Source organism: Grammomys surdaster, unplaced genomic scaffold, assembly GCF_004785775.1.
Source record: "Grammomys surdaster isolate TR1022 unplaced genomic scaffold, NIH_TR_1.0 203, whole genome shotgun sequence".
Lineage (NCBI taxonomy): Eukaryota > Metazoa > Chordata > Mammalia > Rodentia > Muridae > Grammomys > Grammomys surdaster.
In genome coordinates this window covers 1930494-1948740 of record NW_021604648.1, presented here as the reverse complement: position 1 = coordinate 1948740, position 18247 = coordinate 1930494, and the positions used below count along the sequence as shown (strand labels likewise).

The following is an 18247-nucleotide window of genomic DNA, read 5'->3' as shown; positions in this document are numbered from 1 at the left end:
GGTCCTATATGGATATGTGGGGAAGATCTGAACTCAGGTCTTCATTCCTCTTTGGTAAGCACATTCTGCACAAGCTAGTGCCCCAGCCCAGATGGTTAATCTTGACTTTTAGCTTGTTTAGGCTAAGAAGGGCCTGCAGGATTAATAAGTGTATCTCTGGATGCATCTGAGAGGGCTTTTCCAGACAGGCTTAATAAAGGGAGATCTGCCCCAAAGGTGGTGACACCATCTCATAGGCTAGGAGCTAAGACAGAATGAAGGGAGAAAGAAGCCTGCTAGTGTAGTCTCTCTCTCTCTCTCTCTCTCTCTCTCTCTCTCTCTCTCTCTCTCTCTGCCACACTTCCTCTGCTACAATCTCTTGCTACACATCTGAAACCATGAGCCAATAAATCCTCCAAGTTATTTATTTAAGCATTTTGTAACAGCGACAAAAACGGACTCCCACACAGCCATTGCTGAGATGCTGTCTGATTAGAGTGAGAGTCACTCTGGCCTCCTGTCTTTCCTGTTTTCCTCCTGTCTTCTGGTTTCATGCCAGTGCCTGTTCTTGGCTGAACTCAATTCTAAGCTGACTTCCAAGGAATTCTGGCAAATGTAGGCGAATGCAGGAGCCTGGAAATACAGAACAAGAGGAAGGTGAAGATTAGCATTGAGACCAGATCAGTTCTTCATCTCCCAAAAATGTAAATAGTTACTTATTTAAACCTGTAATCCAGGCACATAGAAGGCAGAGGCTGGAGGCTTGCCATACGTTTGAGGCCAGCCTGGTCAACAATGCAAGTTCTAGGCCAGCATCGGTTTTGTAGGGAGACCTTGTCTCGATAAACAGAACAAGTAAGCAACAACCCCACCCCTACCCCCACCCCCAGAAGGGGGTGAGGTGGGTCATGTGTGCACACATGTGGAAGCCAGAAGACAACCATATGGAGTTGGTTCTCTCCATCTGCTTTTGTGTGAGCCTGGGGGCTTGAAAGGAGGCCACCAGGCTTGAGTAACAGGTGCGTTCACATGCCAAGCGTCTCACAAGACATTGGTTGTTTCTTGAGACAGCACTGGCAACAGTAGTCTTCTATGGACATTACATTATAACAGGACCCATAGTTTACACAATGTAACATTCACAGTATTCAGAACACAATCTAAAATTGCTGAACACACATACACACACGCACACACACACACACACACACACACTGACCAGCACTTAAGATTAAAAAAAAATACAATCAGATGCCACCTCCAAGAAGACTTACATACTGAGATTATTATTATAGGTGGCAGTTGTCATTTAATTGGCCCAAAAAGCAGTTGTTCAAAGCAGAGCTACAGAAACTATAGGAAAAATAACAAAATGAAGATTTTAGAATTACAAATATATCAAGTAAAATGCTCACTAGCTAGGTTCACATAAAGGAGGGAACAAAGAAGTCACTGAACTTGAAAATACACGACAGCATTATTCTCTCTGGAAGGGGGGGGGATACATTTTTTTTTTTAAGCATACAGAACCTTGGCGACCTGTCTGGAGGATTCCTAGAGAGTTTCCAGGCCACACTGGAAAAGTGAAGAAGCTGGAGTCTGACGTCAGTAGAGGTAGAGGAGGTAGCAGCATCCATGGTGGGAGCTATGATAGACACACTTAAGCAGGAGCTATGGAGGCAGGCAGCACTGTGTCCTCCTTGATAGACACACTTAAGCAGGAGCTATGGAGGCAGGCAGCGCTGTGTCCTCCTTGGATGTGGTATGTGGGCCACCTGTTAGGAGATGCTGAGGGTGGATTCCTTCCACCTCTCAGTAATCCTTTCTGGAAATACTACCATGGTCATGTCCAAAGGTGTGTCTCCTAGGTGATTCTAGCTCCTGTGGAGTTGGCAATTAAGATCAACCATCATCATGAGTAAAAGAAAAACCACACACAGACACATCTCACCAAACTACTACAACTTGTTAAAGCTCTTGAAAGCCACTGGAGAAAATGATGTATTCTGGAATGCTCTTCCATTTAAAGAGTTACTGTCTGAACATAATTTTTTTTTTTCAGTAGAAAACATGGAAGCCAAAAGAGCACAAAATATGTTTAAAAGAGCTAACAGAAATGTGGACTTAGAATTTTATACCTGGCAAGAAAACACCCTTTGAGAATCTTTGTAAAATGGATTCTCAGATGAAGAAAGATCAAAAGAACATATCACAGGACTGGAGGGATGCCTCAGCGGTTAAGAACATTGACTGTTTCCCCAAAGGACCAAGATTCAAATCCCAGCCCCCGCATGGCCATTCACAACTGTCTGTAATTCCAGTTCCAGGGGACCTGACACTCTCATACATCCATACATGGAGCCAGAATATTAATGTAAATAAAATAAAAAAACCACATTACCTCCTCACTTACTGAAAAAATGCATATATTTATATATATGGAAAATTATGACAGAGACAAGCCTAGATGTTCAGGAATTAAAAGAGGCAGACATGGTAATGATCCAGGTAAATGTGTAAGGCTCTGTTGACTTAAGTTCTTTAAGAGTATGGCAGGCAAAAGAGGACTGTACCACTGACAGATTTGCCAGTACTGACAGAAAGTTGAACCCCATTAGACATCTATAATGTAACATTATGAGGGAAGAGAAAGAAACGTATCTGTTCACACATCTTCTGTACTTGAGGGCTGCTGAGATGGGAAAGTGCTACCACCAATCCTGATGACCCAAGTCTGACCTGCAGAACAGTGAGATGGAGGTAATTCACCCCTGCATGCTGTCCTCTGGCCACTTCAAGTATGTTGTGTTACATAGCTACATACACATGTGCATGAACATACACACATACATACGTGTAATAAGAAAGATGTAAATATACATATTATATTTCAAATGATGAAAGAAAAGCCCTAAATAAACCAGGAAAAGGCATGTATATCATGATCCCTGAAGCAGCAGCTGAAGATGGAACCAAGCCCATAAGTGAAAGTAGAAATGATAGTGTACTAAAAATTCATTCAGCTGTTACAAAAGAAGACAGTAAATGGAAACAAACCACAGAAAAGAGAAAATTTAAAGTGCTAGGCCTGAAACCAGTCATATCAGTACTACAATAAATGAAAATGGGCTAAATATAGCAACTGAAGGCAGAGATTGCCAGACCAGGTTTGCCATCTAACTAAATTCTGTCTGTAAGAAACTCATTTTAAATACAAAGACAGAGTTTAAAGTTAAAATTTATATTCTTTTAGTTATTTTTTTTCAAGACTATCCTGGAACTCACTATGTAGATCAGGCTGGCCTCAAATGCACAGAGATTCTCCTGCTTCTGTGTGCCGGGATTAAAGGTGTGAGCCACCACCTGGGTCGTGTGTTCAAATGTTAAGGGCGATGGCCAGGTTTATTGGTTCACAGGTTTATTGGGGATAACAGCAAGAGAGCTTCAGCTCTGAAGTGAGCTCTGGACCCACCTGGGCTGCACAAGACACTGACTTCAAAATAAAAGAAAAAAAAAAAACCAGTCCCTTAAAGGTTGGGAAAGCTATGCCATGACGACAATAATCAAAAGTACAATTAACGCCAATATTAATAACTGATTAAGTAGGCTTCAGAACAAGAAATGTTAGCAGGGTTAAAGAAGGGTTAAAATGTGTAATAGTAAAAGTGTCAACTCACCCGATCATTGTGTGTCCATATACATGAGGCAACAAGGGACAGAGCAAAAGGATGAATGTGGGAACTCACACCCTGCTCTCTTACACACCCTGCTCTTACACACCCTGTTCTCTTACACACTCCATTCTCTTACACACCCCGCTCTCTTACACACCCTGCTCTCTTACACACTCCATTCTCTTACACACCTCGCTCTCTTACACACCCTTTTTACACACCCCACTCTCTTAGTGGCTGACTGGGGCAAAAGACACCGTGAGGACACAGAATGACAATAACCATTAGCTTGGCCTAAAATACATCATAGACTATTTTTCTCCCAAACAAGACACGTGCATTCTTCCCAAATACATAGTTTATACTTTCTCTATCTAAAAACATTCCTAATAAACTTAATTTTTTGTGTGTCATAAAAATATTTTCTCTGATCACCACAGGAGTAAACTGGAAATTAACACCAAAAAAAAAAAAAGTATCTGGGAAATTTGCAGGTATTTGGAAATCAAGCAATACCGCTAAAGGACTCAAAAGGGAATCCACAGGAAGGAGAGGAAATATTGTTCTGAACAAATACAGACTTAAACTAGAAGGACTGAAGAGAGGGGAGTGGAGTATGAAGGTGTGCTCGGCCTGCACTCATATACTTGCATGAAAATGGCCCAATATGATGATAACAACAACACCAACCAGCCCCCACTGCCTTTTATTTCAGGTCCGAAAATGAAAATAGAAACAAATATTTAAATTCATGAGATAGAGTTTAAAGTGCTTATCTCAGAAGAGTCAGAAAAGAAACTTGAAAATATAATATCCATTTATGATTTGTTTTGTTCTGTATTTAATTTTTTTTTTTTTTGAGACAGGGTTCGGTGATCTCTGGCTGGCCTCTCTCTACAGAGCTAAGATGACCTTGAACTCCAGATTCCCCTGCTTCAGCGGCAGAATGCTGATATTACAGGCACGCACCGATGTGTTTATATGGCTCTGGGGACTGAGCCCAAGGTTTCAAACGTGCTCGGCCAGCACTCTGCCAGCTGAATTACAACCCTGCCATTTATGATTTTAAACCAAAACAACTTAAGAAATTAGACCTCATGGATGGAGAGGTGGGTCAGCAGTTAAGTTAAGGTCAAGGTCCTGAGTTCAGTTCCTGACACCACCTCAGGAGTTCACAATCATCTGTAACTACAGTTCCAGGGAATGCAATATCCTCTTTTTGGTCTCTTTAGGCACCAGGCATGGGTATGGTAAAAAGACATATATTCAGGTTAAATATCATACACATAAAATAAAATCACATTTTTTATTTGTTTGTTTGTTTGCATGTTTGTTTAGTGTGTGTGTGTGTGTGTGCTCGCGTGCGTGTGTTTGTGTTGGGGGATGTGTATCTTACAGCTTGCATGTGTAGGTCATAGGATAAATTGCTGGAGTTGGTTTTCCCCTTCTACCGTGTGTGTCCTAAGTTTAGGTTTGCCAGGCTTGGTGGCAGGGTCATTACCCTTGAGCCATCTTTCCAGCCAAAATCTAAATCTGCAATCAATAAGGCATACCTACAAGACCTCACAGCCGGGCCAGTGAGATGGCTCAGTAATGGCACTTTTAGACCAACCTGATGACCTCAGACACTCAGAACCCACATGGTAGAAGGAGAGAACCAACTCCTGCATACACACACACATGCACACGCACACGCACACGCACACTTAATGCTGAGAGACTGAATGTTCTTTCAAACTGGGACTAGGCAAGGAAGAATGTTCTCTCAACCCCTATTCATCCTTACATAGGTCCTAGTCAGTATGACAGGCAAGGAAAAGATATAAGGAGGACTACCATTCATACAGGAAGAAGTAAAGGGGTACTACGCAGACAACTTGATTATATAATTAAAATCTTCAAGAAATCTACCAAAAAGTAGAAGAGATATGAAGGAGTTTCGATGAGTAGAAGAACACGATCAACACACTAATACCGTTTGTACTTCCTTATGGTAACATCGAACACTGAACTGAATTGAAATAAAAAAATTTTTTTTGAGACAGAGTTTCACTATGTACCTCTGGCTGTCTTGGAATTCACTATGTAGACCAGGTTGGCCCCTAACTCACAGAGACTCTGCCTCTTGAGTGCTGGGATTAAAGCATGTACCACTATTCCAGACTCAAAATTTAACTTTTAATTTAAATTTATTTATTACTATCATGTGTCTATGTGTGTGTGTGATGTGTGTAGAGGAGGCATGTCATAGCATGCATATGGAGGTCAGAGGGTAATTCTGCAGAGTCCATTCCCTCCTTCCACATTTACGTGGGTGCCAAAGATAGAACTCAGGTCATCAGGCTTGTGCAGAAAACCTTTCCTGCTAAGCCATCTCACTGTCTGACATCGAAATTTAAAAGACAATATTATTTAAATCTGAAATACTTAGTTAAAATACAATAGAGTAAGGACATGAACTCTATGCAGAAAGTTAAAAAAATATTGATAGAAGAAATTGAAGAGATCAGTACTGTGTCCAGAGATTAGAAGAGTTGATAGTACTGAGTGCCTGCCTGAAGCCTGATTACTGCAGAGGCTGAGATGGGGATTTTTGAGCCCAGAAGTTCAAGATCAGCCTGGGCAACACAGCAAGACATAAAAAAAGATCACAAATATCGTACACCAATCCTCCTCAAACTGAGAAGCCAATGAAATCCAAATCAAGACCTTGGAAGGACTTTTTGGCACATGTAGACACACCAACTCTAAAATTCATATGGCAAGGTGAAGAAGGAATGAAAATAGAACAGCAATTAAAACACTACGAAGGCTGGGGTTGGAGAGATGGCTCAGTGGTCAAGGTGCTACCTGTGCAAGCCCAAGGACAAAAGTTCAGGTCCCCTGGACCCACATAAATTCCAGACAGGCATGGTGGCTGCCTGATTTCCAGCTTTATGATACAGATACAGGGTTTCCCAGAGCAAGCTGGATGGCAAGACTAGCCACATCTGCAAGTTCTGGGTTTGAGATCTAGGATGATGGCCAACACCAATCTTGGGTTTTCACACCCATGTGCACCACAACACATACAAAAACACATACACACATACACAACACACATGAAAAAATGGAAAAGAAAGCAAAAGAGTGGAGTTGGAGGCATGTATTCGCTGACACTAAGTCTCACTATGAAGCTATAGCAATGGAGACTGGCAGTCAGTGATGGAAGGTAAGACACACCCACAGAGCAGAGAAGGAATCCGGCAATGGCTGCATATATACACGACTATTTGATTTAAGACAAATGTGAGAGGCAGTTTGTCTTAGGGTTTCTACTGCTGGGACAAAATACCTTGACAAAAAGCAAGTTGTGAGAAAAGGGTTTATTGGGCTTATACATCCACATTGCTGTTTGCCATTAAAGAAAGTCAGGACAGGAACTCAAACAGGGCAAGAATTTGGAGGTAGGAGCTGATGCAGAGGCCATGGAGGAATGCTGCTTACTGGCTTGCTCCCCATAGTTTTCTCAGCCTGTTTTCTTGTAGAACCCAGAGCTACCAGCCCAAGAATGGCACCACCCACAATGAGCTGGGTTGTCACCCATTGGTCACTAATCAAAAAAAAAAATGCCTTACAGCTTTGTCTTAGTTAAGCAATGGTGCTGAGAAGAGGCACCATGACCAAGGCAACTCTTATAAGGGATAAAATTTAATTGGGGCTAGGTTACAGGTTCAGAGTTTCAGTCCATTGTCATCAAGGCAGGAAGCATGGCAGTGTCTAGGCATGCGTGGTGCTGGAGTAGGCAAGAGTTCTACATCTTGACCCAAAAGTAGCCAGGAGAAGAACTCTCTTCTGCACTGAGCAGAGCTTCAAAGCCCACCCTCACAGTGATGCACTTCCTCTAACAAGGTCACGCCTAGTCCAACAGGGCCATACCTCCTAATAGTGCCACTTCCCATGGACCAAGCATATTCAAACCACCACAAACTGGATCTCATGGAGGCATTTCCTTAACTGAGGCTCCTTTCTCTCTGATGATTCTAGCTTCTGTCAAGTTGACACAAAACCAGCCAGTACACAATTCAACTGTCATTTTCAACAAATTGTGTTGGTGAGAATACAGAACCTGAATGCTCACACACTGCTGGAGGGAACTGGAAATGGTACAGTACACAGGGCAGTTCTGGAAGTTTCTTATATTTTAACTCAACAGTTCATTCCACAAGACAATTTCACAAAGATCTTAGCATAGATGTCCACAAGGTTCACATAGATTTTCACAGTTTTCAAAAACTAGAATGGAGTCACAGGAGACTACAGTTCAGGGCTAGCCTGGGCTACATAGTGAGACTTTGCCACAAAATGAAACAAAAAGGAAATACAAACTAGAAAGAAGTTAAATGTTCTTCAGCTACTGAATGAGTATGCCGTTGTACTCAGTGGAATAGGATTTCTTAATACTAATGAACCCTCTACCTACGATACTCACGACAATACAGTCTCTAATGAATTATGGACTAAGTAAGTTTAAAAGGACCGATTTGTGTTCTGCTTAAACGTGTAGGTAAAGAGACCTCTGTGGAGAGGAACACAGGGCCAGTGCTTGCTGGGGCTGTGGGAAAGCTGGCTCTGAGGAGTGTCAGGAGGTGACTTTTAGTAGATAATGACCCATTCTATATCTCTTCAAAACTCATGTGCCCCAAAGTGGGTTTTAACTGTCCAAATTTCAACATGAAAGAAAAATACAAGGAGCCAGGCACAACAGTACACACACAATCTTGGTACTCAGGAGACCAGGACAGAGAAGTCTGAGTCTAGTCTTGGTTGTATAGGGAAATCCTGCCTCCAAATGAACAATAAAGGAGGAGGAGGGAGAGGAAGAGGAGAAAGAAGAGGAAGAGGAGGAGGAAGAGGAGGAGGAAAGGCAAGCAGGCAGAATAATTAATAGTTAATTACTACAAACAATAGTTTATTGGCATACAACATTTGCTGGGCTTGTGCTGGGCTTTTTGCAAGCGCAACCAGGCAATCCTCCTCCAATTGCTCATACATCTCAGGGGATCAGACCAATGCTTGGACTTGCTGATGGCCTTGACATACAATACAGCATGCCATGTTAAGGAAGGTCTTCATGCTCTGCTGAGGTAGCTGAGACAGGGATCAGACAGGATTCCAAGAGGAAGAGAAATCTGAGTGTTGAAGAATAGGAAGGAGGTAGGTGTGTGTGGAGGTCTGTGGGTATTCCTGAAACATCAGGAGGATCCTCAGGGTGACACAACCTGGACCTGTAGGTATCTAGTGGGATGAGGGGCTGGGAGAGCTGGCGGTGCGTTAGAGCAAAGGGTCACAGTGTGGTCTCCATTCAGAAGAGAGTTGGCTAGCCGCAGTGGAGTGGGATCTTGTTAGTGTGTTCCCATCAGCCTGGTTGTAGTGCGAAGCATGGGACAGAGGGGGCGCTGCAGGCAGGTCGGGAGGAAGCAGGGCCATACATTGAGCCATGCAGAGTTAGGGGTAGTGGTGGTGGAGAAGAGAGCATACTGGAGAGGTGCTTAGGCCAGGATTCGCCCCCAACGGATACAGGAAATTTTGGTCTGGCTCCCTTGGCATTGGCTGCTTCTTCCTGGGTTGGTCTTTCTCAGCTGGTTTCTCAGAAGGGCCTTCTGTGAGTACACCCTTCAAAGGATGCCATTTTCCACCATTCTCTACTCCTTGTTTCACCCCTGAGAAGTATCGTGCTTACAGTCTAGAACGTGGCTGTGCAGCTCACTGTCTGGGTCCTACGCTCACTGTCCGTATGACCCTGGGCATGGTATTCTTCTCTTTGTGACCTCTGTTCCCATCAGTGAGACAGGAAGAGCATCTGTGCCATCGGACTGCCATCAGGGCAACGGATTAAAAGAAAAAAGTGTCTAGAAGAATTTCTGACATGTAGCAAATTCCGAGTGACACCACATATTATTTTCTCTGTTTTACTTAACCGAGTATCCTTAGCTTCTCAGCATTTCCTGAGTGCTTCAATGGACAGACTGTGGACTGAAAAAAGAAAGAAGTTGTCCTATCTCCACCAGCAGATGGCGCCTGCATGCAAAGAAAAGAGGAAGCAGGTACCTCTGCCACACCTCTGCCAGTAGATGTCTCTTCAGGTGCCTGGAATGAAGAACCCATGCTGCAAAGCCAGGGAAGGCACTGCCTAGACAGGGCTCTGAAAAAGTATTCAAAATAGGACCAGAAAACAAAACCATACTGAAAGGACGACATGAAGACGCCAAGTCTAAATTATGTCTTGCAGGGTCACACATTCTAAAAGCTTGGTTTAGATTCGGGTCTTTTGTTGCTCAGGTTGGCCGTGGAATAGCTGAGGTTGGCCTTGAACTCCTGATCCTCCTCCCTCTGCCTCCTAAGACCCAGGACCGCAGGCATCTGCACCAAGCTTATCCACTTGGAGGAAGAGTGGGGAGGAACCGGCCACCCAGGCATCTTGTATCACTGCAATTCCAGTTTAATGAGGTGGGAGGCTGTGGGAGTCTAGAGAAGCACAGAGAGGGAGGTCAGGGCGCCCTGTGTGATGCCTCTCCTCTGAATTTGTGTGTCTGTGGGGGTAGGACTGAGACCAGGGGAGTTCTGAAAATATTTTCTGTATACTAGGATGCAGACCTGAAAGTGAGACAGTTCTTATCCTGTCCTGATGGCGGGCAAAAAATGGCCAGTGCAGGTGAGGGTCCAGACACACAGCACCGTCCCAGTGCTGTGCTGGGAAGAGGGTGCTTCGCTATTGGAGACACGGGGCAGGGGACAGCTGGCGGCATCACTAAGATGTGAGGAGGAGCTGTCATGGCAGAGAGCAAGTAAGGGAGGGTGTTAGTTACACAGCTCTTGGAGACTATCTGGTCCAGACCAGTGGTGAGCACTTTCCCTCCCTCCTGGTACCTTGTCAAACGTCACTGGGTCTGAAGCCTGCGGCCTACATAGCTCTAACTAATCCTTGTCCCCTTTTGATCACACACACGCACACACACACACACACACACACATACAGACAGACACACACGTAAATGCACACACACTCCTGTCTGTATAATCTATTTTAAAAGCAGGGTTGCCTGTACCCCAGGGTGACCTTGAACCTTCTACTTCCTACTTGAATTTCTGATCTTTTTACCTCATCTCTCAAACACTGGACTTACAGGCATGTACTACTTACTATGTCCCATTTATGCAGTTTGGGGTCCAAAGCCAGGACTCTGTGCGTGCTAGGAAAGCACTCTACCAATTAAGCCTGCCTGTTTAAAAATAAAATAAAAATTTTTAAGTTTTCATTTTTGTGTATGTGTATGAAATGTATGTACAGGGCCTCTGAGACCACTCACTCGATGGTGTCAGATCCCTTAGTTCTGGAGTCATAGGCAGTTGTGACCCCAATGTAGGTTCTGAGAAGCAAACTGGTGTCACTGGAGGAACAAGAAGTGCTCTTAACCCTTGAGTCATTTCTTCAGCTGCTTCTTCCTCTTCTTCTTCTTCCTCCTCCTCTTTTATTCTTTTGAGATTTAAATGGAAAAAGTTTTAAATGTTATTTATCTGGTGTCCATCTCTATGTATTTGTACATTCACGTGGGTGTCTGATGAGGCCAGACAAGGGTGCTAGGTCCTCTGGAACAGTTGTGAGCACCTGCCCTGGGTGTTGGGATCTGAACTCTGGTCCTTTACAATAGCAGCAAATGCTCTTAACCACGAAGCCACCTCTCCAGCCCCATTTGCTGTGGTTGTTTGAGGTCTCATTCTGGTCTGGGATGGTCTCAAACTTGTGGTTCTCTTGCTTTATCTCCCAACACCCAGGGTTACAGGTGTGTGTCACCATGCCTGGATTTCCATGGGACGGTTATTATCTTTAATCTCTCCCCTGTGATTATTGATAGTGAGTCCTTTTACACCAAAGTTTCCCAGTTTGAGTGGTCAATTCAGGAGCTTCCCTAAGACCAAGTGTATGAATGGCCACATTCACAGTGACCCTGTGTGGCACCATTTGGACCTGGGACAGCAGTAAGATCTGCTTCTTTCATGTGAGTGCTGTGCTCAGCGGGCATCAGCAGAGCAGATGCAGGAGGGTGGACTGAAAGTCAGGGCCTTGAGTACAGGCATTCGGAATCAGCCCTTTGCTTCCATCATGGCAGATATAGCTCCCAGCACAGCTGCCACCTCCAAGAAGCCAGGTCAAAACTCTAGCAATTTAGTTGAAGCTGCTGCTGCTGCTGCTGCTGTGCATGTGTTTGGTCTGCTTCCTCCCATCCCCCTCCTTCCCCCCCCACCCCCACTCCCGTCCCAATCTGGGGCTTTATTTTTTCCTCTCTAGGCCTTCATGGTTCAGCTCGGCTTCCGGAACCAGTACCGCATGGGCCTGGCAGGTACTCAGACTCAGGGTGGTTGTGGTGCAGTCTGGAACCTGAATGGCAGGCACCAGTAAACTGAGCTTCCGTCTCCACACCAATTCAAGGAAGAGCGAGTTGCGCGCCACCTATCGGTACCCCCGGAAAAGCTGCCCCAGTAGGCTGCTGAAGGTTGCCTGTGGGTGCACTAAGTAGGAGGCTATGGAGGAGGGGTTCAGAAGGTGGCCACGCGCATGAGCACAGCATTATTAACTGCCCTGTGCACTTCTCTCAGCCTGAGAAAGGCCATGCAGGTAAATTAAGGCCAAGCGTCTGCCAGGCTGGCTTAATGAAGACGGAGATGGGCTTCAGTGAGTGTCTTCAGAGGTCACAAGCCCAGCTCAGCCTAAATGGAAGGAAGATGAAGCTGCCGAGAAGCAAGGGAGTGTAGGGTACAGTGTCAGCCTGCGCTACGAAGACAGAGGTCAGGTCGGCAGCTTTCCCCAGCACAGTGAGAACTCGCCCGATATTTTGGTCCAAGGGTTCAAGTGACCTGGAAGAAGGGTGCTTAGTTTAGATTCAGACAGTCCTCAGGCTCATGCCAGGCCCTCAACAGTTCTCATTCCAGATCTGAGGGCACCCATAGACTCAGGGTCACCGACACGCGAGGCTTCTCGTAGAGAAGTTTTTGAAAGGCAATTTCGCTCTGCTTACGGGTCACAGCAGCCTGGGAAGGCTGCCATGTCTCTCCAAGTGCGCAGCGGCTTCATGTCTACCACACTCTGACAGTTACACCCACACTCCTCCCCCATTGCCTTCTCACTGCCCTACCTACTCTGTAAGGGGACATCCCAGAGATAGCTTCTTCCCAATTACTCTGTCTCTGCTGTTCCCAACCCTTGGGACTCTGTCCACTGCTCACTCCTAGCAACTTCTGGGAGAGGCTTTAGACTGAGTGGATGGTATCAGGTCAAGCTGGCCCATTCCTGGAGTTACAGCACTAGGGTGGCTAAGACTAGAGAGTCTTAAATTCAAGGACAATTTGGGCTACATAGCAAGACCATGTGTCAAAACCAAACAAGCAAAACACAAAGCAAGGACCCGGGGATGTATCTCAGTGGTACAGTAATTATAAGCATCTGGACTTGACCCTCCAGGATTGCAGAAACCAAATAGAATAAACTCCAACTAGCTCAAATGCTACTTCATCTATGAAATCCTTTTAGGCTGGGTCAGGGGATCTTACTCTGGCTCTCAAAGTTTCCTGGAATCTCTTTTCCCTAGACCTTGATCAAATGACTCCTCTCTGGGTCATTAGCCTCCTTGGGACTGGCAGAGCTGTATCCCGTGTAGGCTAAATGGATGGCTAGATTTGCAGAGGAAGAAGACTGGGGACGTGGCTGGAAGATTGCATAGCAGATCAGAGCTGGCTTCTAATGTGGTCCATAAAAGACGTGAAGGAGAAACCCCACTTCATATACTGTAGGTTTTCAATTGATTTTTTTTTTGATATCTGTTGATGTTTCATGGCTCAGTAAAACCAAGTTCTTAGGACCTTGGAGAGACCCAAAAGTAGCAGTAGGTAAAAGGTGCACTTGTTTGCTGATAGTGATCTCACAGCTAACAGTACGTTTTACTTGCCAGGATTTACTGCAGTCAGAGACTACATTACCCGAGGGTACTCTTTAGTACTTTAGTACTCTTTAGTACTCTTTAGTACTCTTTAGTAATCTGTTGAGAGGTGGTTTTCTAACCTGTCTTAGAACATTGCTGTTCTTTTCTAGAGGATGATCAGGGTACATGATGAAGGTCATTGGCAGATGTTCATGAAAGATGTCGAGGGATGGGGGAAGAGATACAGCATCTACTAGGGGAAGGCAAGGAGGCAGTCCCACTAAAGACAACAGAGGCTTCCCACGGCACTAAGAGGGCTCTTTCAATGTTTAGAAGCTACACATTCTAGACACATGTGACTCTGAACTTCTAAAATACATGCCAGAATTCTAGACTTCTGCCCCATGGTTCTTGGGCTCTGAGACCCTAAGTGACTGACCCTGGAAATACTGAGATCAAAGATGAGTACCATCCTTCAGCCTAAAGCTTGCCTCCCCAAATCACCCTTCTTAGGGGGCCACTGACCCCTGCCCTGCTCTGGCAAAAACAAATAAACAAAAACAAACAAAAAGCTCAAACAAAACAAAACAAACAAAAAACCCCACAGCCTGACACAGGAGGCACTAGCCACCAGATAGGCCCACAGCAGCCAATGGCCCCTCAGACAGTTTTGCCCCAATAAACTGCCTCTCCTTTATAGCTGTCCTCCTTCCCAAGAAGCTCATCCGAGACTAGGCTAGTCAGTCCTCCCTTTCAGTGCCCCACCCCAAACAAAGGGTAGAGGGTGTAAAGGAAGCATAGAATCTCATGCTGGTTGTGGTTAAGCCCATTTCAGACCGTTAAAAAGCAGGGTGGTTCGGAGGGTGTCAGAGGGTCTCAATCTTGCTATGTGCATTCACGGCTCTCTTCCTTTTCCCACATCTCCAGAGAGTACATAAGGGCCACTGCTTCAAATGGCCCACTGTCACCTCACTCCCACCAATGCCCCAAGGTCAGTAGGACGAACACAGCACCACTTACAAGAGCAGAGAACATCGGAGATTATTGCAGACTTTATAGAAAACAGCCCAAGGGAGGTCCAGATTTCTCAGTTGAGGGTGGGAAGGTGGGCCTCAAAGCCAATACACAGAGGAGGAAGACATCCTGTGCAGAGGCAGCACAGGCCTGCCATTCTGCCTGACTTAGGGTGAGAGGCAGGGAGGCCGGCCCTCCTCTCTCACCTTTGTGCTTTGGGATCATGCAGAAGGCAGAGCACTGAGGCCATGACTTTGACCAGGAAAGCTTTCGACTAAGACTGAGACAAGAGGTCAGACTCTATTTCCTTCCAGAAGGCATGAGAGGTGGTCGCAAGGAGTTCCCAGGGGAGGATCACCTAGTTCCCAGGGGAGCACAGAGGACTGGATGGGCAGCAGATCCAAGCCTCCCTTTTCCTGACAGACTAGTGACCCTGGTTTGGAGACCCTGCTCACCCCACCACTCCCTCCCTCACTAGAGTCTGCCTATATGCTATGGGGGTGCTTTTACTTGTCCTGAAGGATAGGAGAACTTCTTCTAGGAGGACAGTGGGTAGCACCCCACCATGGGGAGAGTCCTTTCTGGCCTCTGATCAATGAATGGTAAAAGTGCCAGTGATGGATGCCAAGGGAACTGAGAGCCTAAGTCTTGGGCCAGGGCATGAAAGTGACTGGGGTGAAGAGCTGAGTTTCAGATCGAGGACAAACACTGAGTGTTGGGACGTTAGAGCCCCAACAGAAAGGCTAAGGATGGATTCTATTCCAAGGCTTGCCTCTGGGATGAGAGAGACAAGGCTGGAGCTGAGACCCAGCCATGGCCAAGGAATGGAAGGTTCTGAGCTAGAACCAGGGTATGAAGCACATCAGACTAGAGGAGATCACTGAAACCATAGAGGCTTCACATGTGAGTTACATGACGGAGAGCCCAGAGTTTTGGGGTGGGACAAAAGGCTCAAACTTCATAAAAACCTTCCAAAGGTAGGTTCCAGAAGGGTAGATCCCCTGGTCTCTGAGAAAGGGACTGAGGTTTCCTAGCCGGGCACAGGGGTCAGTGCAATCTAGCCAGGGTATCTGGCTCAACGCACGTAGAGTGGTGGAGAAATGGAAGAGCAGGGTCTTTGGGTGAGCCTGGATAGGGAGAAGGAATTTAAATGGTCCAGTAAGGACCGGCAGGCAAGATTTGTTTCTGGAAACTGATTTCTGGGCTTTTGATCTGGAAACTCTAAGGCCAGGGAAAGAGTACACCTTGGAATTTCGGTATGAGAGATACTACGATTGATCCAAAGGTCTCAGAGATCCAAACTCTCGAGTGCGTTATCTCCAGGGCCCAGGCCAAGCAGGGAAAGGCTGCATGGCCCCAGTAAAGTCATCAGCTAACAGGGTCAGCCTCCCACCAGAGAGGAGATGCTCAGAGACCCGAGCCTGGAGAAGTGGCCCGGGAACCGGCAGGGGCGGCCGGAGCAGGCGCGCGGCGCGGGTCTGCATCCTGCTCATAGCGGTAGTGGTAGCCTTCCATCTGGTCCCTGCAGGCCTCGCGCAAGTTGCGCATCCAGCGCTGGATGCCACGGCGGTTTAGGTAGAGCACCATGAGGAAGATGAGGCCGATGAGCGCCAGCACCAGCCCGAAGAAGACGTAAGAAGCTTCCAACTCCGGGCCAGCGACCTCTACCTCTTCCCCGCGCTCGCGTGCATCGCCGTCGGAGCAGCCTAGCCGCGCCTCGTCCAGATCCAACAGAGGTCGGTCGAGCAGTCCGCGCGGGGAAGCGCAGCGCAGGCGGCGCGCGTCGGGTACGCGCTCGGTGGCGTTGTGCAGCCAGGCCAGCAGGGGGCGCGAGGTGCACCCGCAGCTCAGTGGGTTGTCCGCCAGCAGCAGGCGCGGCTGGGGCAAGTCGCCATCGCGCTCGAGCGCGCGCAGCTCGTCGGGGCCCAGGCCGACCAGCGCGTTGACACGCGCATCCAGCTGCTCCAGGCGCGGCAGGCGCAGCGCGGCGGGTGGCAGGCGGCTCAGCGCGTTGCCTGCCAAGCCCAGCAGGCGCAGCTCGGCCAGGGTGGCCAGAGCGGCATCCAGTGCATCCAGCATCCCCGGGCTGCCCCGAGCCAGCGCGTGATTGAGCTGTAGTGAGCGCAGCGCAGGCAGCCCGCGAAAGGCGCGGGAGCCCAGGGCGCGAAGCGGGTTGTGGCTTAGGTCGAGTGCTGCTAGGCTGGGCAGCCCGTCGAAGGCACCGTCCTCCACCACCTCGATGTTGTTGTGTGTGAGGCGCAGCGCGGTGAGGAGCGGTAGGCGCACTCCGTCCGTCGCCTCCTCGTCCCCTCCCGCGAAGGCAGCCGCGCGCAGCACGGTCAGGTTGGCGCCCACGATGGTGAGGTTGCGCGCGTCAGGCGGCACGTCCCGGGGCGGCTGCCGGAGCTCCGCGCCCGACGCGCAGCGCAACAGCAGCCGGGGGCTGCCGAAGCAGTAGCACTGGAAGGGACAGGGCGCGGCGGGTCGGCTCAGCGCCGCCACCAAGAGCAGCAGCCCTGGCAGCGGGCTCCAGAGCCCCCGCTGTCCCGCGCGCGGGGCCATCGCGGCCGTCCCCGCATCCAGCCCCCGGCCCGCAGCGCTCACCAGTGAGTTGGGAGCGTTTGGAGATGATGGGATGGGGGTGGCACGGGAGGGTGGCGGTGGGCTAGACCTTGACCCGGAGTAGCTGACAGTTCCAACCGGTCCGTCCTCCGGCTTGTAAAGTCCGAGGAGCCTTCACTTTGATGGCTGGGGGCGACAGGGGTCAGGCAGGGAGCAGAGCCCCCCGCCCCCGCTGCCCTCGTCGCCCTGCGCTCCGGCCTCCGACTTCCGCGGCCGTTCCGGGCTCCCAGCCGAGTGGGCAGGGTTTGCCTCCCCCTCCCCGCCTCCGGGCCGCCTCCTCCGCCCCCAGCGGAGTCTCCGCACCTCCTCGCCGAGGGAGGCGGGGTGGGAGGCTCCGGAGCTGGCTTAGAGCCGCTGCGCTCTCTTGTTCTCCTGCTTGTTCAGGAGCTGCTGAGAAGTTTGGCTCCTCAAGCTCTGACTTGCTTCTTTCCCCACCCCCTTCGTTGGGGCAGGTTCTTTCCTCCTCCCTCCGAAGCACTCGTGGGGCGGGGCTCTCAGAGCTGACCTGGCAGGTGGGTCTGCGCATCTAGTGAAGGTGGGAGAGTTTAGAACTGTCCCTGGAAAAAGGAGGCAGGACTGAGGGGTGGGCTGACAAAGTTACTTTTCTTGAAGTCAAGGAAAGGGGCTGTGCTAAGGGAGCGGGCCTGGAAAATCCCTAGCCTTGGACGCCTCCTTTGCGAACCCAGTTCCCTTAGGCTGTGTCTCCACCTCTGCAGGTCCTCTGTGTGTGTGTGTGTGTGTGTGTCTGTGTGTGTGTGTGTACAGTCTTTTGCCGACCCTTTTCTATGCCCTAGGGAAGTCTAAAGCACCCTCTGTCTCCACATCTCCCACGCCCCTAATTCAGGCTGCCCTGCCTCTGCCAAGACCACTCCCATTGGTTCCACCCTTCAGGCTGGACCCCTCCTAGGCTCAGGGAGCCGGTGGGTGGAGTGAGTCAGCTCTTTGCTTTCCCACCCAACCCCAGCACTGAGCAATCTCAGGATACAGTGTGGTCAGCTTGCC

The 18247-nt window shown here is 48.2% G+C and overlaps 1 protein-coding gene across 1 annotated transcript; it reads right to left on the bottom strand.

Moving 5' to 3' along the window:
• Window positions 1-14634: 14634 nt before the first annotated feature.
• Window positions 14635-17628, bottom strand: Tpbgl (trophoblast glycoprotein like). Its single transcript, XM_028770753.1, has one exon. It carries the CDS (start codon window positions 17183-17185, stop codon window positions 16031-16033), a length of 1155 nt encoding a protein of 384 aa, XP_028626586.1. The 5' UTR covers window positions 17186-17628; the 3' UTR covers window positions 14635-16030.
• Window positions 17629-18247: the final 619 nt, after the last annotated feature.